The sequence below is a fragment of the Eptatretus burgeri genome, chromosome 10 (assembly GCF_056783735.1).
Source record: "Eptatretus burgeri isolate ZD-2024b chromosome 10, Ebu_testis_v1, whole genome shotgun sequence".
NCBI classification, from domain to species: domain Eukaryota; kingdom Metazoa; phylum Chordata; class Myxini; order Myxiniformes; family Myxinidae; genus Eptatretus; species Eptatretus burgeri.
The window spans coordinates 79,421,863-79,442,272 of record NC_140970.1 but is presented as its reverse complement, the minus strand read 5'-3'; the positions used below and the strand labels follow the sequence as shown (position 1 = coordinate 79,442,272).

The following is a 20,410-nucleotide window of genomic DNA, read 5'->3' as shown; positions in this document are numbered from 1 at the left end:
TTTGGAATGATTTTCAATTTTGTTTGACTGCCAGACTGACAAAGACTGAACGAATTGCTATACCGCGTGCGAGTGTGCAGCACACTCGGGACGGAATACTTTAAAATTTTGCGAAATTCAGAGCCAAAGTACTGCTCAACTGCAGGTTTATGTTCCGATTCATGCTCTGATTCGTGTTCCACAATGCTCAAAATATGGCATTAAAAAGAAATTAAGTAGTTCCTCGATCATCGACTGACACCTGTCAGACAGACAGAGTGAACCAATTGCAGAACTCAGCTTTGCGCTATGTGCACGGCGTAATGATAAAGGACAGTATCTTACTGCATCGATCATTTTCGATAATTCACCGGTTATAGAAGAACAACAAAAACGCTGAGAGACAATCACTACTCTGCAGCCAATGTTCTTGGTTTGTGAGCGCAGAGAAATCTCTTCTCTCACACACACACACACACACACACACACACACACACACACACACACACACACACACACACACACACACACACACACACACACACACACACACACACACACACACACACACACACACACACACACACGGGAGTCCGGTATCTTCCTTCTCCAAATCAATCTGCATGACCACATCTCTGTGACATCATATGGATGCTTGTGTACAACGCAAAAATCAGCACGTCCACTACAAACCTGCCAGCTAGGAGCTGAAGCCACATAGCTGGCATCAGGTTTCAGAAGGGAGAGGGTGCAAGTTTTGAAAACAGTTCTGCCGTTTGTGTTAGAGACAGACAGGATGAGAGAGAGAGAGCAGAAACTGAAGCAGCTTCATGTTTGTAAGTTCACAATCTGCAAGCATTGGCCCACCTGCCTTAAACCTGTGCCATTCTGAACGTTTTATGATGAAGGTGAATGGAGCATCAGATGAGAAGTAAGAGGAAGCAATGGCTTCAGTGGCTAATGGAATCCTCATTAAGTGGGATAGTCAAGTAAGCTAATGGAGGTAATTTTGGAGAGGTGTTCAGCCCGAGATAAGTCGTGGCAATTGTTCAAGTGGATGAGCTCCAGACTCTACTTATGACTATGTTGGTTGCTTAAGGATTTGCTGATCTATGTATGTGACTTGCCAGTGTTTAATTTCAAATCGCTGTCCAGTTTCTTATTCTCTCAAGATGCAAAGACAAATTCAGTCTGCATTATGATTCAGAGGATATTCCAGAGAGGATGAGTGGTCCAAGAATAGACCTAATCTCAGGATGCTTTTTTTTGGAGTTGCCAGTCTCTAATAGTCAAAAAGGAGAGATAATTCCATGAAGAGAATCAAGTTGTTTGCATGCACAAAAAAATTGTCAGACAGTCAAGAAGAAGACCCTGAGTGCAACTGACAGACAGCTTGCTCAGGCATTTATCCCTTGCCAAGGTAGTACTGGGAAACATGTCTGAAGAAGAGTGAGCAGGAGGGAAATCAAGGAGATCAAATAGTTTGTGATGAGATTGATTCCTAATATGAGAAGTCCAACCAGGTTGTAAAAATGATACGTCTTTATATCCTTCTTATGAATGAATAAAAGTCGTGTTTGAATGTTTCCATGATGAAGACAGATGGATCTCAAAAATGTATCTTCAAAAGAACAGCAGGCAATGTAAACAAGTTTTTGAGGATCAAAGCATTGATTCCATCTGGACAGTTGTGGAAGAGGTTTTTTGTTTGGCCAAAAACCTTTTCATGTGAAAGTCAACATATTTCAGGAGATGTTTAATTAACTGATTTAATTTCACTTTTGATACAGTATGTTTTATACCAAGTCACTAAAAGTGATAATGACAGTTTTCATTCACAGTATCAATCCCACTTTCACACAAACATTGACACAAGTACCAAGTGCAGATATCTCATAACTGACTGCAGGAAAGTGTCTTGCTTTTATTTTTTCTTGAATGATCATGGGATATTTTACAGGAGCTGTGGATTGTGAAAAAGAATGAAAGGAAGAAGATTGACAGTTTTGAAATGTGGTGCTGGAGACGAATATAAAAAATTCCATGGACTACAAGAAGAACAAACAAATCAGTGCTTGAAGAAATAAGACCACCATGTACATGACAAGTACTGATGCTAAAATATATATTTGTCATGCTTTGGACACATCATGCGTACAGAAAACAAAAGTCTGGAGAACTCAACCATGCTGGGTATGGTTGAGGGAAGACGAGGAAGAGACGGAGCTTGTATATGCTAGATGGATGGGGTAAAGGCTGCAACCAAGCTGTAGTGCAGGATCGGGATGTTTGGAGAAATCTGATCATGAATGTCATCAGAAGTCGGTCATGACTTGACGGAAGTTGATTTTGATTTAATGGGTATTATCTTTCAAGTCTTATCAACAATCTATTTATTTTATACACTTCCGATAAGAACAAGGAATTGACTTCAATGTGTGGAATAAAAAAAGTGATGCAATAATATTTCCCCCTGCTGTATTTCTTCAGATCAACAACAAATATGGATTCCATCACTTTACTGATGATGGAAAGGAGATGCAATGATCTGTAAAGTCATCTTTTCATTTTTATGCAATTATTTGTATGCATCTTAAACTACTGATATCATTGAGGTATTTAACATCAACTCAGTTTCCAAAAAGAATGAATGTTCTTAAGATAATATTGCAAACCCAAGGCACAAAATGTCTCTCACTGCAGCAAAATGCTAGATGGAGTTTCTTGTCAAACATAAACAGTTACGGTGAAACTTACACAGAAATAGGGTGACATTTCATGGAAAACTACAGCTGGGTACAAAAGTCTGCATCCAGTAGCAAATTTATTAAATTGGATGTGATAACAAAGGAAATCATCATAAAATGAAATGAAAAGCACTTTCTTGAGATTCCCAATAACTTTTAGGGATATAGCAACAGTCGTTATAATAGCAAAAATCAAATATGTTTTTACATATAATCAATAATATCAGTGTGACCCCCTTTGCCTAAGTGAGAACTGCTTCAACTCGACTTGGCATTGATTTGATTCGTTTACAGATTATGTTTCAGTGAATCTTTTCCCAACAATGTTGTAATGAACCCCAGAGCATAGTCAGACTGCACACGTAAATTTTAACTCTCTCAAACGTATTGACTGTTCGTTTATTCTGTGAAGACAAAGTTTCAGACAATAATAACTCTAATAAATGAAATAATATGAATAAATATCAATATTATGAAATATTGTGGTTTGAAATCATGGCACGAGAATGCTTGGCATTGATGCAAATGGACTCAGACTTTTGGACATAACTGTATATAATCAGCAAAGACTTGGTGGGGTAGAGGTAGGCAAGTCTTTTTCCATAAAGATTGCTTGAAAATTTAACTTAAAAGTATACTTTAGAAGTGTTACACTATGAAAGATGAACAAGTTTATTATTAGGTATCCTGGCATCCTTACCCCTCACCCATTGCAATATCCACCTTTTGGAGTGGGAGCTGGCCCACCTCATCCTCTGCTGTAGGCTCAGAGCTCCGCGGCGCCCTTGCTTCAGCTTTTCGTACTCCTTGTAGCTGCGATAGTACTGCTGGATGAGCACAGCAGCACGGCGGCTCTGCTGGAAACGCTTCTGCTCGTAGTAGCTGCGGAACTTGCTCTGGATTAAAATGGCTGCCTGTGTCATCTTCTTGTAGAGTGCATACTGTTAGAGTATGGGGGTGGCCAGCAGGGAAGGGTGGTTATGGGGGTCACAAGCACTGGAGAGAGGGCATCATAGTAAAAATGCATTTCTGCTCTGATGTGTCTTTCTTTTATAATGTATCCTTGTGTTGCTAAAGCAGAACTTTATCTTGTTACATGTGGGATCTCTGCAAAGAGAGGTAAAAAATGAACAAAAAAAAAATAAAACACGGATAAAGAGGTGCACAGTGATCTTGAGTTCCTGGCTCAACAATGAGATCAAAGAGAAAAACCCTCAAGGAATGTGTAACAGGATTGCAAGCATGAATCATGCTGTAAACTCCTAGACTTCTGGCCGGCTCCAAGTCAATCAATACAAATTATGCTCTTACATCATGACCAATGTCTGATGATACCCAATGGAGTGGAACAAAAGTGTGAGAGAAAAGACGAGTAGGATAAAACATGTAAATAGATTACCTTGAGAGCTATCCATGTCAGCTTTAAATTGCCACAAAAGGGAAAACACAAGTTAAACATTTAGCATGAGCAGTCCTTGATATGCATTGCTATTTCAAAAGGACATGGCACCATCTACAAACTGCGATCTAAGCACATTCCTCACGATCATGTTGACATCACATATCATTCTTCCTTTGCTCTGGACACACTAAAGAGTTTTAAAACACATAAAAACAATATAAGTAAGGGAGGATTAAGCGAGTTTTCACTACCTGCTTGTACTTGCGATAGCAGCGCTGGATCACAGCCGCGGCCATGTCTTGCTGCTCCCGGAGACGTCGGCCATGTGACGTGCAGCGCTGCTCATTGGGCGCAAGCACGCTGCGGCCGCATGCTTCACTTGCACACCGCTGTGAAGTAAAAGGCAGCCTTACTTTACCGATCAACACACTTCTATCATTCCACCCAACATCGGATGTACTCCATGCAAATTAAGAGATAAATAGCTGTGAGGTGGCAAAGCCACTCACTGGCTTACTTTAATTTATCATGAGATCACAAGAAAGTAATAAATAGAAAACAGCAAGAAAACCAGTTTTACATCTCATTCAAAGGTCCATGCCCAACTTGTCTGGAAACAGAAGTGATACAAAATACCTCAGCTGAATCATCATCTTATGCAGCATTAGTTCCTTTGACTCCTTCATGAAACCCCCTCCCCGGCCTGACTCCCCCATCCTCAAGCCTCACCTTGTACTTGCGGAATGCTGTTTGGATGATGCGTGCTGCCTCATACAGTTCACGTTGTTCATGTTCCGAAAGCGTAAGCTGTGAGAACTCGTTCTCCATCTTGCCATTGTTGGAGGCATTGAGGAAGGCCGACCAGTCAGCAGCTGTCGGGGTGTCGATGCGCTCAAAGGCAATGTCGTTGAGTGGAGAGTTCACAGGGCTCAGGCTGGTGTTTGAGGCGGGAGTGAGAGGCTGGTTGTATAGGGACCTGCATGTGGCGTGAATAAGGTGAACAAAGATATACCATCTTATACTTGTCCTCAATGTTGGTATTAGACCTTTACTAAAGAGGAAGCACTTGTCAGGCTGGTTATTATGTTCTGATGCCTTGCCTCATGACATTGACAAAAGTCTGAATTCCAAGTGCAGTACTAAGATTCATCCATTGTGTCCTCATGTCATGTCTTTCACATGGTGTAAGTGCAAGGTACTTTATGAGCTTGAGACACTGTAAAAAATAAATAAATTGATGAAAGGATGGATAACGTTGTTCGTAGTCAGTTATATGCTGGGAACACTGGTTAAAACATACCTTTTCATATCAGTAACTCCAAGTTTATAAAGTTATGCTTTCAGAATGACTTAAATAGCTCGTGAAATAATGACCAGGGCAGATTGCGCCATCTGGACGTCGGAAGAATTGCCTGTGGGCCAGAGGGTTTGTGAGCCACCGGTTGGAGCTACATGTATGTTTCATTGATTTAAAACACAAGTACAGTACACTAACTAGCACAGCTCTCTACTTTGGCTGACTAGCTATTGGCATGGGTAAATCTTATCCAAGTTAGACTTATATTTTATTGAATCTGAATATTATCTTTTGTGTTTATTGTAATAATGTATTGTTCGACAAATGGCCGGAGCGGATAATGGGGAATGAATGAAGACAGCTAGTTAGATCCGAATGTGCATGTTCAGTGTCTGATGCCAAATATTTACCCCATAAATGCATTGCCAGTGTTGAGGAAATGTGCTTGCCATAATCAAACTGTACATATTCCACAGGAAAAAGGTTCCCTGAACGTTTGGAAAAGATACTGGAGGCAAATGGCTTTCACATAACTCAATGCATTGCAAATGCAACAGATGGATCAGCAAATATGCAAGGAATATACACTTATACAGCAGTTTTTCAACACGGCTAAATAATGAATCACGAGAACAAATTAATATCTGGTGTATTGTAATAGCCATCATACTCTGCATAATTCAAGAGTATATATTTTGATTTGTTGTTTGCTTCTGTGTCTCTCTGTTTGTGTTTGTTTTTTTGTTTGAATTATGGTAATACCATGCAATGCGCGACCCTGTTTGTGCAGATTCACTTTAGCGCAAATGAAATATTCAATTTTTAATTACCTGAGAAATAAATTGATCAAGCAAGTCAAAATTTACCAGCTTAAATGCATCGCGTTGAGCGTAAACACGGTTGCTAGTGTTAACATCGCTGGCAGCCAATCAGAGCGTGTCTCAGCGTGTCTCCTCTCAACCAATCAGGTCACACGTTGTTGTCTTCCTGCTCTGTGTGCCGCCATGTTGGTAATTGTGCCGAAAGCCGAAAGTGTCAATAAAAAGTATCAGTCTGGAGCTTCAATCGAAAGTGTTAAAGCGGATGGAGTCAAGTGTTGGTGCTACCCTTGTTGGGTGTGAATTTGGTAAAATGGGAGTCGGCAAAGGAAAAAAATTAAAAAATCTATTCAGTCCACCACTCCCATAAGTGCCACAAAATTAATGAGATCTCAGAGCTGTTTCATGGAGAAGATGAAGAGACTTTTATCCTCCTGGTTTGAAGAAATGAATCAGTGCGTTGTGCCTTTAAGCCAAGCAGTAGTTATGGCTAAGGTGCAGAGTTTATATGATGAAGTAAAAGAGCAGGAAGGCAAGGGATTAGCGCATCCAGTCCAAGTATCCTCATCAACAAGATTCTTTATGAGCCCCATTCTGCACAAAATTGTTGTTGCACATATCTCTGAGGAACCTTTCCTTCGTGCAAACTGAGGTATTACTGTATATGCACTGCTGAACCGTTGCATGGAATGAATTTAAAACTGGTGGATTGCTGTATTTTCTTTTAGAAAATTGTGTGAAAGAATGGACGTAAGGGATTAGGTCAGTGAAAAACAAACAAACAAACAGTAAACAATGACTACAAACCACTGACGAAAGATGGTAGTGGGCGAAGGATGCAGAGCTGACTAAAATATTTGGTTTATAAGAAAACCTGCAAAGTTTCATGCATGTTGATGCGATTCTCCACCTTGGGATGATTGAAGAAACAGAAAAAGATATACGAATTGTGAGCACTAGCTCGATATCGCAAATAGGCCATCACCCGTAAGCTGTATCGTGCAGTTTCGTTCCACTCATCGGGGGGGGGGGGGGGGTAGACAAAACCTTGATAATATGATAGTATATATCCAAATACATACGTATCCAAAAGTTCTCCACTCAAATAGCTGCAGTTATTGTGTATTTTCATCTTGAAAATCGATGCATTCCCCGCGTTCTCTCATTTGAATTTTCTCCACTCAGATCACGTGTGGGCCACGTGACGCCTCGACAGCCAATAAATCGGCTGACATCGTATGCAAATTTCGTCAGACCAGCTAAGTGAAGACCTAAATGTCATGTGACCAGCTAAGTTGTCCAAGATGGCAACTTCCTGCAGGGAGGAAATCACCGGCAGCTGATCGGCGATTTTTTGATGAATATGGCCAGTGAGGACGTTGTTAGTGCGTAGCCTGGTGTTGGCTCAGTGATTCGGGTGGCGACTTGGGATCCTAGGGTCCTGAGTTCAAGCCCCGTCGGCCGCTGAATTAATGCACCAGGGGGTTGACTCAGCGACACAGTCGCGCTTCAAGAAATGATAGCTACCCCGGCAGCTAAGCTGCCATACGACCACCACCACCACAACGAAATTGTGAATTAAAAATAAGCTGTTTTCATTGCCTTTCTTATACATTGATTTTATTGCGTTGTTTCCATAATTGTAAATATAGTCTGAGTTGGTTAAAAAGATATACCAGTATGTCTATTTGGATCAACTATATCGAAGAAGGATTTCATAAAAATGTGACAAAAACTATAACTGCATGAGAAATACTGATTTCAATTAATAACAATATTAAAATAAAATCATTCATAACAAAATCAAAATTCATTGCAAACTCTTTATATTAAAGGCTGTCATGTAGTCAATGGTTTTTCCCTAATTAGTTTTCAATATCAATTAAATTACTATTTTTTGTAAATAAACATACATAAATAAATGTTTTGAGGGGGGTAATCTGAAATCGTAGGGGAAAGGATGAAATCTATTTCAAGCTACCCCCGGGGGTAACTTGAAATCAATTTCAGATTACCGGGAGGTAACTTGAAAGGGGGATAGCTTGAAATCTTTACACCGGCACTCCGGGTACAATAGGCCCATGATCGAAGTTAGTCCTCCCGCGCCGGCACTCTCAGCTAAACGTCGGTCGTGACCGTCTAAGACGAGCCATTTGTTGACACTTTCTCTCCATTTATCCCATCTTACAGACGTAAAACATTTGACTTCTTCGTTCGCTACATTGTCCTGGTGAATAATACACAGGGGAGCGTCCTCACTGGCCATATTCATCAAAAATCGCCGATCAGCTGCCGGTGATTTCCTCCCTGCAGGAAGCTGCCACCTTGGACAACTTAGCTGGTCACATGACAGTGATGTAATTTGCATACGATGTCAGCCGATCTATTGGCTGTCGAGGCATCACATGGCCCACATGTGATCTGAGTGGAGAAAATTCAAATGAGAGAACGCGGGGAATGTATCGATTTTCAAGATGAAAATACACAATAACTGCAGCTATTTTAGTGGAGAACTTTTGAATACTATCATATTATCAAGGTTTTGTCTACTCCCCCCCCCCCCCCGATGAGTGGAACGAAACTTGATTTTCAGGCACTTTCTGAGCCATGGCTGATGGCCTAAAAGATGCATGTCTAAAGTATGAAATAATCATGATTGTATAAATGCATCTCCAGATCTTGACATTACCAATGGCTTTATCTAAAGATTATACGAATGGGATTGATATTCTAAAAGCATCAGTTAGTGATGGTTACTCTTGATCAGTTGGAGAATATACAGCAGGACACCGAAGGGGGGGGAAAACTCATAGTTACTGATTTCATTTATTGGGCAACAGATGAACGCCAGAAGTGAAGCCAACAAAAATTATCGTCATCCAGGAGTTTTTTCCTGGGAAAAGACAACGGGAGAGAAAAAGGATGCCTGGAAGAAGTGGAATCTGAAGAACCAATTGTTGATGTTTTTATAGACTGAAGTAGGTGTGCATAACAGGATATTAGAGACAGCTATTGAAAGTTTACAAGCAAGATCTGAGAAATATGGGGCCTTGTATCTGGGGACTTGGCCTGTCTGTCTACTGTACAGTTTGGAGAGATAAAGACATCTTTGCTTCATAATATACTGAGTGAAGCACTTGTTAAGGTTCATGAACAAGTAACTAAAGAACGGTTGCGATTGGAGCTCTTGAGTTTGGCAAATAACAGGCTGAAAAGTTCAACACTTGAGGAATACACCATGAACAACCAAAAGGACAGTGTTGATAATACAGACATTAAAATTATGGAAAATTGTGAGCTTGAATACCATGAGAAGCAGTCTGTGTGCAAATGTGCAATCTGTGTTTACCCTCTGGAGCATGACAACTATTTCAATGAGGCATACACAACCATATATATAGGTCTACCATATAAAAACCTCTTTATGCTTTAAACAACTCTGATGGCTTGTGAAAGAAGCTTTTCAACACTAAAAATGATCAAGAACAAACTGAGGAGTACCCGGTGCTGAACATTTGGAAGCAGGAAGCATGGCCATGGAAAAAGACGTTCTACATCGTATTGACCCTGAAGTAGACCCTGATGCAATTGATAATGTATCATTGTAAAGTTCATTGTTATGCAACGAGCTATATCTGCAATAACCTGACAGTTGTATTTATTATTTTCAGATAATCACATGTACTTAATAATGTGATGGTGATACTTTTGTTTAATTGTTTTCAGTTGCTTTGTAAATAAGCAGTACATGCAATTATTGTGGAGTAAACAGTATTTACAAATACATTTCATAAAACTATGATAAAATTGTTAGTTCTTTCTTTGTAATTTCTACAATTGACCAAAACATTAACTGAAATATGATCCAATTGGTAGCACTTGAAATTCTGCCTCATAATGAAAACAAACTTTTTTGTTGTTGAAAAAGTGGGACACCATAGACATCAAGACTAATTAAAAAATTAAACAACAATTACTTAATTTTTGAATTTTTTAATTTTCCAATAGAAAATTGGAAAAAATTACATTCTGAAGTTGAAAAATTAAATAATAAAAAAATCTAAAGATAAAATAAATGAAAAAAAATCAAATGATTGAATATTGAAAATATTAAATATTTGAAAATTTGGTGGAAGATAAATAAATAATAAGTAGGAATAGTATCAATACTGAAAATGAGGTCATAAGACTACTCTCGGATGGGTGACGTGCGCAACTATCAGAACATTTTCCAAGACCGTTCTCTAAGTTACCAATCCACGAAAATGTTGATAGTATTTCCCGGATACAGAAATTCACATGAAGAACCAAAGTGCTTACTGTTGGACCCCGACATTCGCGGGGGATACGTTCCTGAAAAATGCCGCGAATGTCGGGGCATTGTTTTAACAGGAAAAAGGGGGATACGTTCCCAGCGGTTCGTGAATCATAAGAGAAAATCAAAATTCCTGTGAAAAACCGTGAATATGTCCCCAAAAAACGTGAATGCATGAAGCACAGGGCCATGAATGTAGAAGCAGGTCAGGAAAACTGCGACTACACCCACAAAAAAACCATGAATACACCCGCAAAAAACTGCGAAAACACCCGTGAAAATCCGTGAATACACCCATGAAAAAACTGCGAATATGCCCATGAAAACGCAAAAAAAAAACAAAAGTGGTGAATACGTGAAGTACAGAGCCACAAATGTCGAGGCAGGTCAGAAAAACAGCGAATATGCCCACAAAAAAATTGCAAAATACGTCCGCGAAAAACCATGAAACCCCCAAAAAACTGCAAGTACATGAAGCGCAGGGCCGCGGATGTATAAGCAGGTCACATTTTATGAACCGCAAATACACGGGTCTGCGAAGAGCGGAACCACGAATGTCGGGGTGAGAAAGTACTTGGCAAGAAAGGGCTTGCCATGGAATCCTGTGAGATTGTCATCAGATCTGATGCATAATTTTTACCTGCGAGTGTCACAGGTCTACAAGAGCCCCGCATGGTTTGTGTTCGGGTTCTTGTTGGGGTCAATTTTTGAAATATGCATCCATTGGTAAGATGGCCTGCCAGATTTGGACAGCTGCCCCACCCATATTTGTCGCTTGACTGCACCCACCATGGCACTCAGGCAACATAATATGGCCACCATCTTGGTTTTCTGGTGGGCTGAAGACATCAGGCCTGTGGGCCTCTGCTGCTTATACACTGCCTGGGTTTGTTGCATCAGATTTCCATTGGCTTTGTTTGGGTCGAGTGTTATCACAATGATCTACTCTGAAAAAAAATTGTGAGAAATTGATTTTGTGTCGCAAGTTGTGACCACAGTGTGGTCATTTTTGTTTTTTTGTGAGAAACACAGAGCAGTCGATAAGAAAACTTTCTAGAAAAAAGACGACCATCATGATTAACCTCAATTTCTACTGCAATCGACTTCACCTGTGCTGGGAGAAGCTTGGCATGTTTTCCAGTTCACCCAAGTATCCTGTGAGCCATGCCATGGTCTGATTAATGGGGTGGTTTCCCTGCCGCTCACGCAGAGGTGTATCCATTGGAGTGAAGTTTTCCTGCTTTATCCTCTCGGGGGTGGCTTGGATTATCTGCTCAGCAAGTGTGATCATATCGACCTGTAAACATCATATGGGGAACATTATCCACAGCAGGAATATTGCTCACCAACTGTCTAACTCAAAACCTGTGATAATGCATTTAACCACAATGCAAATTTAATGTCTGTGAGATGAGCCTTCGTTGAACGACAGAAAACAAAGCAAAATCCTTGATACGTTTTCAATCAATGTAACATCAGAAAAGAAATTGTGCAATTGTAATTATAATTTAAGCTTTTTTTGTACAAAGGTCAGGACTCAAGGAAAAGAACGACAGCAGAAGACAAGCTGTCAAAAGACTAATGATGGAGCAGAGAGGAACAAGGGGCATAAACAAATAGAATAAAAGTAGGATAATGACAAAGTACAGACAAAGACAAACAGCACAATGAAAGACTGATGATGACAGCACATATAATAGAAAATGTTAGTTTGACAGACAGGAGAGCTCAGCAAGAAGTCCATAAGAAAGGATTGTTAAATACGTGCGTTACCTTTCAGACTATTTTTCTTGAACTACAAAACAACAATTTCCTTTTAATGTATTTTTGAAGTTAGTTTGCCATTTTTTATTTTTTACTGAGATTTTCCCAGAATTCACTGTCAGGGTTTCTGGATATAGCTGATTAACAGCTGTAACAGTTGTTCTTTTTGATGGAGTGACCTGGAGTATTTTCCTGATCGGTTTATGAAGAGGGCAGCAGGACTATGGGTGCTGCATCAGGGAGAATAAAATAAAATGGGATAAATATATCCTGTGACATCTTTCCTAATAGTGGTGGTTGTGGATCCTTGCTGGCTCTTTGTCCGATTATTGGGGGTGCTTATGGCTGGCAGAATGGCCTATAATTAGGCAAACGCAATTCTAGGCTGTCTAGCCTGGGTATGAATCCCGACTCGGCTATAAACTGTCGTCCAGGTGTTTCACAGGTAGGGTGATTCATCGATGAGTGTGCCATCCCTCAGATGGAAGTTAAATCGCTCTGCCGGCATTCGTTGGTGGACGTTAAAGATCTCATGCATGGTGTCCTTCATGAATAGTAGGCGAGCTATCGCCGGCACCATGACCAAATTACAAATTCCTGCCCAAACCAACAGAGGGCATTGCATCAGTGGCACGGCCACACCCTCAACCAGCCAATGATGCTATCACGCAGCGTTGTGCTGCATACGGACGAAGAATGGGTGCTTATGACAAGTTGTGAAGGATCACATGGCTATAAGAACTAATCCGGGACATGTCACCACTCCATCACAGGGTGTGGCACTTTACTGCTGAGGAACATTGAGCATCAAATCCAACCCATCTTCCATCGTTACATCATTCCTTGAAAAATTAAAACTATTTGTAGCCTTCAAGGCCTTTGGCCATAGCTAAATGGAGTACTGTTCCTGCCCATGGGCTGGCGCTTCAGCATCACATACATCTCTCCTGGGTTGCGTGGAATTGACGTTATTGGTACCTCCCATGGCGAGGCTAAAACATCAGGCCTGCTGTTCGCAGTGCAAAAAAGGTTGGTGGTCTGTTTTTAAGGCCTCTCCACTGGTCTAACTCCCTTTGCTCAATCACCTCTGTGCCCAGTACATTGCATTTTACCCCCCCCCCACCCCCCTTCAACGAGTCGAGATGTTGCATATTACAATAAAATTATATAACCCACAGAAGAATATTTTGTATATTAAAAATACAATTCAACAAGACCTTATACCCACTCCACCACAAAGCCATTCTTTATCAATAGTAAGTCTGCAGGCTATTACCAGGCCCAGGAAATCAAACACTATAAGCAGATTAAGATAATGGGATGTGGATGTGATTATGCATTGCTGAAATAAGATAAAAGGGTTGGCTTGTTAAGCATTTCTATCTAAACCCATAGTTCTTCATGCTCGGATTCCAGATTCAAATCGTATTTACAATTAACATGTTTGTATGTATTTTCCTACATGTGAAATTTGTCCTTGCCCTCCTGTCCTCCTTTGCTCCCCTGCTTGTTTATATCTGCTCCATCTAGTTGACGTCAACACAGTGACCTCACAGCTTCTGACATACAAATGTTGAGCATGTAAAGTAAAACATATAAGTTAGTTCATGGGATTTGTCCGCGAAATCTGACAGTTGTATCTGTCATTTGAGACAGATTTGTCTCGTCGAGATCCTGTGATCTGAGACAGAGACAGATTTGGATATGAAACAGCAATTACAACTCCCCAAATTCTTCAGCTCCTCTATTAGCCTTACATTATTTAAAAAATAAATAACGACAGCCATTATATGATAGTTAACATGAAAGGCATTTTAAAAAAGAAAAGTGTGATCTATATAACTGTGGTTTCCATTTTATGAGCCATTAACTTCAAGAAGAATCAATTCAACACATTTGTGAATGATATGGTTTGTTGGAAATTTAACTTTTTACAAATAAATTGAATACAAGCCAACCTGGAATGCTTACCTGAAGCATTTCCATGGTTGGGAGCAGTTCCTCATTCTCTAGGTTTTCATTGAAAGAAAGCAGGTCTGCCTGAACCATCTCTTTCTTCACTTGGACCCCTGACTGTCTGCCACATGGCGTAGCCGCCGGAAAAAGGTACACCGGTAGCTGAGGACCTTCCAACAGGTCCATTTCCTCATCTTGTGTGCAGTGCAGACTTCGTGGCTGCCGCTCAAAAACCGTCGGTGTAATGGGAGAGCGCCCTGGCATGAAGGCTGGCAGAGGGCACGTTGGGAAAGCTGATGGTTGCGCAGCAAGGTCCTGGCTAGGAGTGAATGGCGGGGGAGAGATGTTTGGACTGGGCAAAGGTGAGTCTCTACCTGGCGAGGAGTGGATAGAGAGTGGACTCTGGGTTTCTGACACTGATGGCGATGACACTGAACTGCTGAGAACACTCAATCCTGCAAAACAAATACATTGATGCCACCACAGCATATATGAGATAAAGACGAAGCAGTGGTCATTTTTGCAATTAAATTTAAAAGCCAAAGAGTAAGATGGTCAACTTGATGCTGTGTTTGCATTGTTCGTTTTCAATCATGCATGACAATGGCACCTGCGTGGCTTGTGTATCTGGCTGTCACTGCTGCCACTGGAGAATGATGATAAACACGAGATGGCATATCATAGTCTTTTCAGCCAATGAGAAGCTTGGAGTTTAATCAGCCAATGATGTTGGATCTTGTTGGGCGTTTAATTGGTTTGTTAAGTGTGGCATTAACACATCACACGATGGTCATGACACAACCACTTCTGGCCACTCTTCAGTCTAACACTGTTGTCAGGAAACTATCAAGCAAAACGGATTTGGTCACAACAGCAATTTATCCATAATAAAATCACAGAGAGACTGGTTCACTAGAATCCTTCGAATGTAGCAGCTATTCTCACTGCCAAGCGTTAGCTGTATTTTGCTGAATGTGCAGTGCAATATATTGTGTGAAGAAAAGCTCCTTTGACATCAAGTTTGAAGAGTGTTTTGGGGTAAATCAGGTCAGAGTTTATCAGAAAGCTCAAAGACCTTCACTCCCAGCCTCCTGCTGTTGAAGATGCCGAAACATCAAATTGGTGATCCTGGTCCCAGTCGATCGACACCAGTGGTAATTAAAGAAAAGGAACAAATGCTGGCCTCCAAAGCCAGTCGCCGACTGGGCATCCTCCATCGTGCAAAGTCCTTATTTGGCACACCTGAGTTCCTGACCACATACAAAGATTTCGTCTGCAGCCTGATGGAGTACTGCTCTCCCCTTAGGGCTGGTGCACCTGCCTCTCACCTTTCTCGGCTTCACGCTGTGGAAACCAAGGAATTTAGGATCATTGGTATCTCTCGCGATGAGGCTGAGACTTTGGGGGTCTCACTCTCACCACAGGCAGGTCGGTGGTCTTTCTGTCTTCTACCGTCTCCTCTCCAGCCTCGCCCCCCCTCTGTCTACGATATGTCCCCCTTATATTTCCGCAGGGCGCTCAAGGTCCGCGCCAGCACCCCCTTCTGGTAAAGCTACCAAAATCACGAATCACTGCTCACCTTCATTCTTTCATTCCTCTTTTTCCCTGCCTTTGGAATAACTCCCACACTCTCTTCAATCCTATTCTTCCCTCCAGGCCTTCAAAACAACAGTTCACCACCACCTCTTATCTTCCCCCATCCAAAACTTCCATCTTTTCAACCCCCGTTAATCCACCCCAAACCCACCTCCTTCAAATTCCCTGCTTTCCTTCCTGAAAGTCTGTCGTGTGAGGACCTGAAAGTCCCTGTAGTGTCCATCTTGTTTAGCCTGTGTACCCCACCCATCCCTCACCCTTCCACAGATCTCCTCATGCCTTTGTTCCTCACTTTTTTTTCCTTCCCCCTCCCATCCCCCTCTTGTCTCCTACAATCCTTGTTGTGTGTTTCTGTGTGTTAGCTCTCATATGAGCCTCGACAGTGTATACAAAAAAAGAGGAAGAAAAAAAAAAGAAGGCTGGAACCACTAAGTGAGGTTGTCCAACATGTCGTGCAAACTGTACCCTTTGAAAGTGCAATGTGTACTACCTGTGTCAGGACTGGTGGACAGCTGGGAAAGTGAAGGTGAGGGAACGCGTAGGTAGTTTCGACTTCCTCCACCAGAACCCCAACTTGCTACATTTCCTTCAATAGGCCCAGATGCTTCAGACCTAAATGAGTCGTGAAGAACGTGACATTGTGTTAATCTCGGTTCAGTTTACTGGCTCCTTTTGTTGCCTTAACCGACAAAGTGAGCTGCCAAGTTATTATTTCTGCGTGCATAAAATGTAAGTTGACTTGAAGAATTGTAGAAAAATGAATATTCTTCATTATTAGCTGGCAAAATGCATAAATCACAACTTGATTTTCTCCATAGATCTTAAGTGAATTTGTATGAACAATGTGCACCAAATACGGTTACAAAGTTTGTTAGGCAAAATGTAATTTGTACAATGGAAGCTACTCAATCCGAATGAAATGAATTCCGTAAACTTGACACTAGTGACCTTCTTGACCTTTACAGTGGCTTTAAAGGTCAAAGCTAGGAGAATGTGTGTCGAGTTTCATGTTTGTGTTTTGTGAAGAGTTGATGGAACATGGATCATAACTGTTATGTTGGGTGATTTGGCTTTGACTTGTTGCTAGACATTTAAAAATCTTGATGAATATCTTCAGCAGTAAAATGAATGCAAGCTATAAATAAGGGGTTTCAACATTAGTGTTTCATGGCAAGGCTCTGGACCAGACCTGCCATCGGAGCCTTGCCGCCGTTGTAGATCCTCGAGGCACGCAGCGAGGCGGACGTGTCCACGAGCTCGTGCCACACTCAAAGGAAGCCTTCCCAAAGAGTCAGGGATGGACAAGGCACGTCCATTCCATTGGTACAACACTGAAGCTGCTTCTACGTGGCCCAGTGCACAAGCCCACATCTGCCAGAAACAGCAATGTGGCGACAACACCATTTCATCTTATGAATTTCAAGTGAGAGGAAAGCATGGTAAAATGAAATTAATCACTTTCTCACCTCCCTTTCTTGTTTACTGTACCGTATACATATGTCCTGCTATTTAAACTGAATAATACTCAAGTTAAACCTTGCCCTAGTTCACCTCCCTGACCTTTTTGAAATTACAAGTGACAATGATAATCTGCTTAGACGAATTAGCACAAGCTTAGACTCAAAGCCGAATCAGCAAAGCCGTGTCTTTGTCCTTGTAGGGCGAGGTATCTTTCCAATTCCACCATTTGTCTTATGATTAAACAACTATATACAGTGAATTATTGCCATTTTGAATAGAAATGTTTTGTAGGACATTCAAATGGGAGAAATCGGTTAAAGTTGGAGCTCTCATTTCTACTGCAGAAAGAGCAGCAATCAAAACCCATGCCCATTTGCTTTAAATGCTGCTCGACTTTACATTGGGCTCTATTATTAAGCTTCCAGTAACTCACAGCAACAATAGATGTGCATTGTGCAAACGTGAAATTTAACAGAATAAACTGATACGACTATTTCTTCACATGCAAAAAAAACACAAAAACATAATGACATTCTCAATGGAAATGGTGATCAGGGCATTCTGGAGGATGGCAATGGCTAGACATCCCCATGAGGAGACAAATTTAATCCTTAACCCTACTTCATTGCTTTAAATTGACCGAGATTCTTAAAATTACATGCCCCACGTATATGTCTATTAATCTCCCTCTCCAGCAAGTTACACTCTCCACCAATTACGTCCGCAACTGAAGGTGGACAGAGGTTGTTTTCACTCCTGTTTGTTTGTCTGTCTGTGAGCAGGATATCTTCTCAAAAAGTTATGGATGGATTTGTACGAAACTTGGTGGACAAGTTGGATGTTCTACAAGGACAAATTGCTTACATTTTGGTGTAGATCCAGATTTGTATCTTAGAATTTTTAAACTGATTCTTCACAATTGAGAGATGGGGCCAAAAACTGTGTATAGCATGATATCGCAAAAAAGTTGTGCACGAGTTATGACAAAACTAGGTGGATGAGTTGGTTCGGTGACAAGAACAAGCCGATTAGATTTTGGTGAAGGTCAGGATTTAGATCCAACCCATCAGTGGGATACAAAATTTAAACTCTTCATCCTGGTAGATGTATGTGCTCTACCAAGTGCCATTTTAGTTACTTGATGCTATACAGCAGAAATGAAAGCTCAAACTTAAGAAACAAAAGTGGGTCTATTCAAATTGGTGGGTTAATAATTAGTGAGTGTCTGAATTGGTCCCAAATGCGGTTTCAATGTAAATCGGCAAGTCTGTTGGATTGAAAAAAAAGAAGTGCAAGGCTTGAATACAAAACCTGAGTAATAAAATTATTTGTCATAAGACAACCACCCATTCCCCAACACATTGCATAGAGCATGGGTGATAATGTAAATATTAATAAAACATATTCAAAGGCAATGGCATGAAGCTCTGTGAGAGTGATGCACTCACCAATGGAGTGCAGGAAAAGTGGTCCACATTGAGAGGGTCCACCTCACACTCGAGATCGATACTCTCTGTGTAGCGGCCCCTACAACGTGACAAATGCAAATGCCACGATTAAAAGGATAACGAAAGAGGTAGAGGAAGAGGCTGGTATGAGCAGCTGTATTTAATAGCTCAATTAATACAACAAAGGCAGTGAAGACGGCGAATGTACTTTTTTGGTACTCATAGTTTTTGTGAGTTAGATTTGGGATTCATTGAGGTGGCGTTTAAAAATATGTAATATTGTTTGCACACATACTTGACATAGATCTTGTGTATTAAGTTTTTCAGAATTTATTTTGGACACAACTAACAGCACAGATGATTGCAGAGCAGTACATTTGGTTTATCTATAACGAGCTGAAGTGCCCGTCTATGACAGGCAGTAAAAACAGGAAATCCATGTAAACACCATAAATATTATCTTTCAGCTCATATAACTATGTTCTGTGATAGTGGCATTCTTATTTCTTTGGTATACCTTGTGGAAGCTCGAATGAGAGTTAACACACAATGCACAATGAGGGGGCATGAGACAAGAGGGGAGGGAATGGGAAGGGCAAAACAGTGGGGAACAGAGACATTAGGAGATCTGTGGAAGGGAGAGGGATGGGGAGGGGAACACGGGTATACAAGATGGACATTACAGGGACTTTCAGGAAGGAAAGCAGGGAATTTGAAGGAGGTGGGTTTGGGGTGGATTAACGGGGGTAGAAAAGATCGAGGATTTGGAGGGGGATGATAAGAGGTGGTGGTGAACAGCTGTTTTGAAGGCCTGGAGGGAAGAATGGGATTGAACAGAGTGAGGGAGTTTATTCCAAAGGCAGGAATAAAGAAGAATGAAAGAGTGAAGGTGAGCAGTGATTCGTGATTTTGGTAGTTTTACCAGAAGGGGGTTGTTGGCGGACCTTGAGCATCTTGCGGAAATATGGTAGGGACAAATCGCAGACAAAGCAGGGGGGGGCGAGACCGGAGAGGAAATGGTAGAAGACAGAAAGACCACCGACCTGTCTGTGGTGAGAGAGTGAGAGGTTTAAAGACAGCCTCATCACGGGAGATGCCAATGATCTGAAATGCCTTGGTTTCCACAGCGTAAAGCTGAGAAAGGTGAGAGGCATGAACACCAGTCCAGAGGGGAGAGCAGTATTCCATCAGGCTGCAGACAAAAGCTTTGTATGTGGTCAGGAGATCAGGTGGGCCGAGGAAGGACTTTGCACGACGGAGGATTCCCAGTCGGCGACTGGCTTTGGAGGCCAGGTTGGAAATGTGGCTTTCGCAGGAAAGATCATGGCAGATCGTGAGACCCAGAAGCTTAAAAGGAAGGACTTCTTCCAGAGGGATTGTTAAGAAAGGGGATGGGGGGGTTTTCCAAATGGTCTGTCATACCAGAGGAGGGAGTAACCAGGGAGAGATACTTGGGAGTCAGACACGTCTTGGGGGAGGAAAGTTTCTGTTCAGCAGATTATGTGTGGTTTGTCCGTAGCAACCTGTATGGAAAGATCTGTAAGGTTTGAGTGAAGGCCCTGGATATTTGAGGTCCACACTGTAAATGAAGAGGGAGGGGAAGAGGTTTTGGGTGCAGAGGATGGGA

The 20,410-nt window shown here is 41.4% G+C and overlaps 1 protein-coding gene and 1 long non-coding RNA gene across 7 annotated transcripts in view; one reads left to right on the top strand and one right to left on the bottom strand.

The window, feature by feature from the left end:
* Positions 1–2,445, top strand: part of LOC147018924 (uncharacterized) — a 51,042-nt gene extending 48,597 nt beyond the window's left edge. Inside the window, exon 3 of the long non-coding RNA XR_015062587.1 lies at positions 1,940–2,445. This is a non-coding gene — a long non-coding RNA (uncharacterized LOC147018924). The remainder of the gene's footprint in view (positions 1–1,939) is intronic.
* Positions 1–20,410, bottom strand: part of LOC147018921 (calmodulin-binding transcription activator 1-like) — a 754,305-nt gene that overhangs the window by 12,481 nt on the left and 721,414 nt on the right. For 4 of the 6 annotated variants that reach the window (XM_085899044.1, XM_085899046.1, XM_085899043.1 and 1 more), the window contains 9 exons: positions 18,784–18,862; positions 17,064–17,245; positions 16,365–16,486; positions 14,294–14,733; positions 11,668–11,855; positions 4,858–5,104; positions 4,380–4,517; positions 4,126–4,146; positions 3,450–3,667 (listed from right to left, as the gene is read on the bottom strand). In XM_085899044.1, coding sequence (XP_085755170.1) covers positions 3,450–3,667; positions 4,126–4,146; positions 4,380–4,517; positions 4,858–5,104; positions 11,668–11,855; positions 14,294–14,733; positions 16,365–16,486; positions 17,064–17,245; positions 18,784–18,862 — 1,635 coding nt within the window. Of the gene's footprint in view, positions 1–3,433; positions 3,668–4,125; positions 4,147–4,379; positions 4,518–4,857; positions 5,105–11,667; positions 11,856–14,293; positions 14,734–16,364; positions 16,487–17,063; positions 17,246–18,783; positions 18,863–20,410 lie in introns of all 6 variants that reach the window. The other 2 variants (XM_085899049.1, XM_085899045.1) reach the window with 2 other exon arrangements.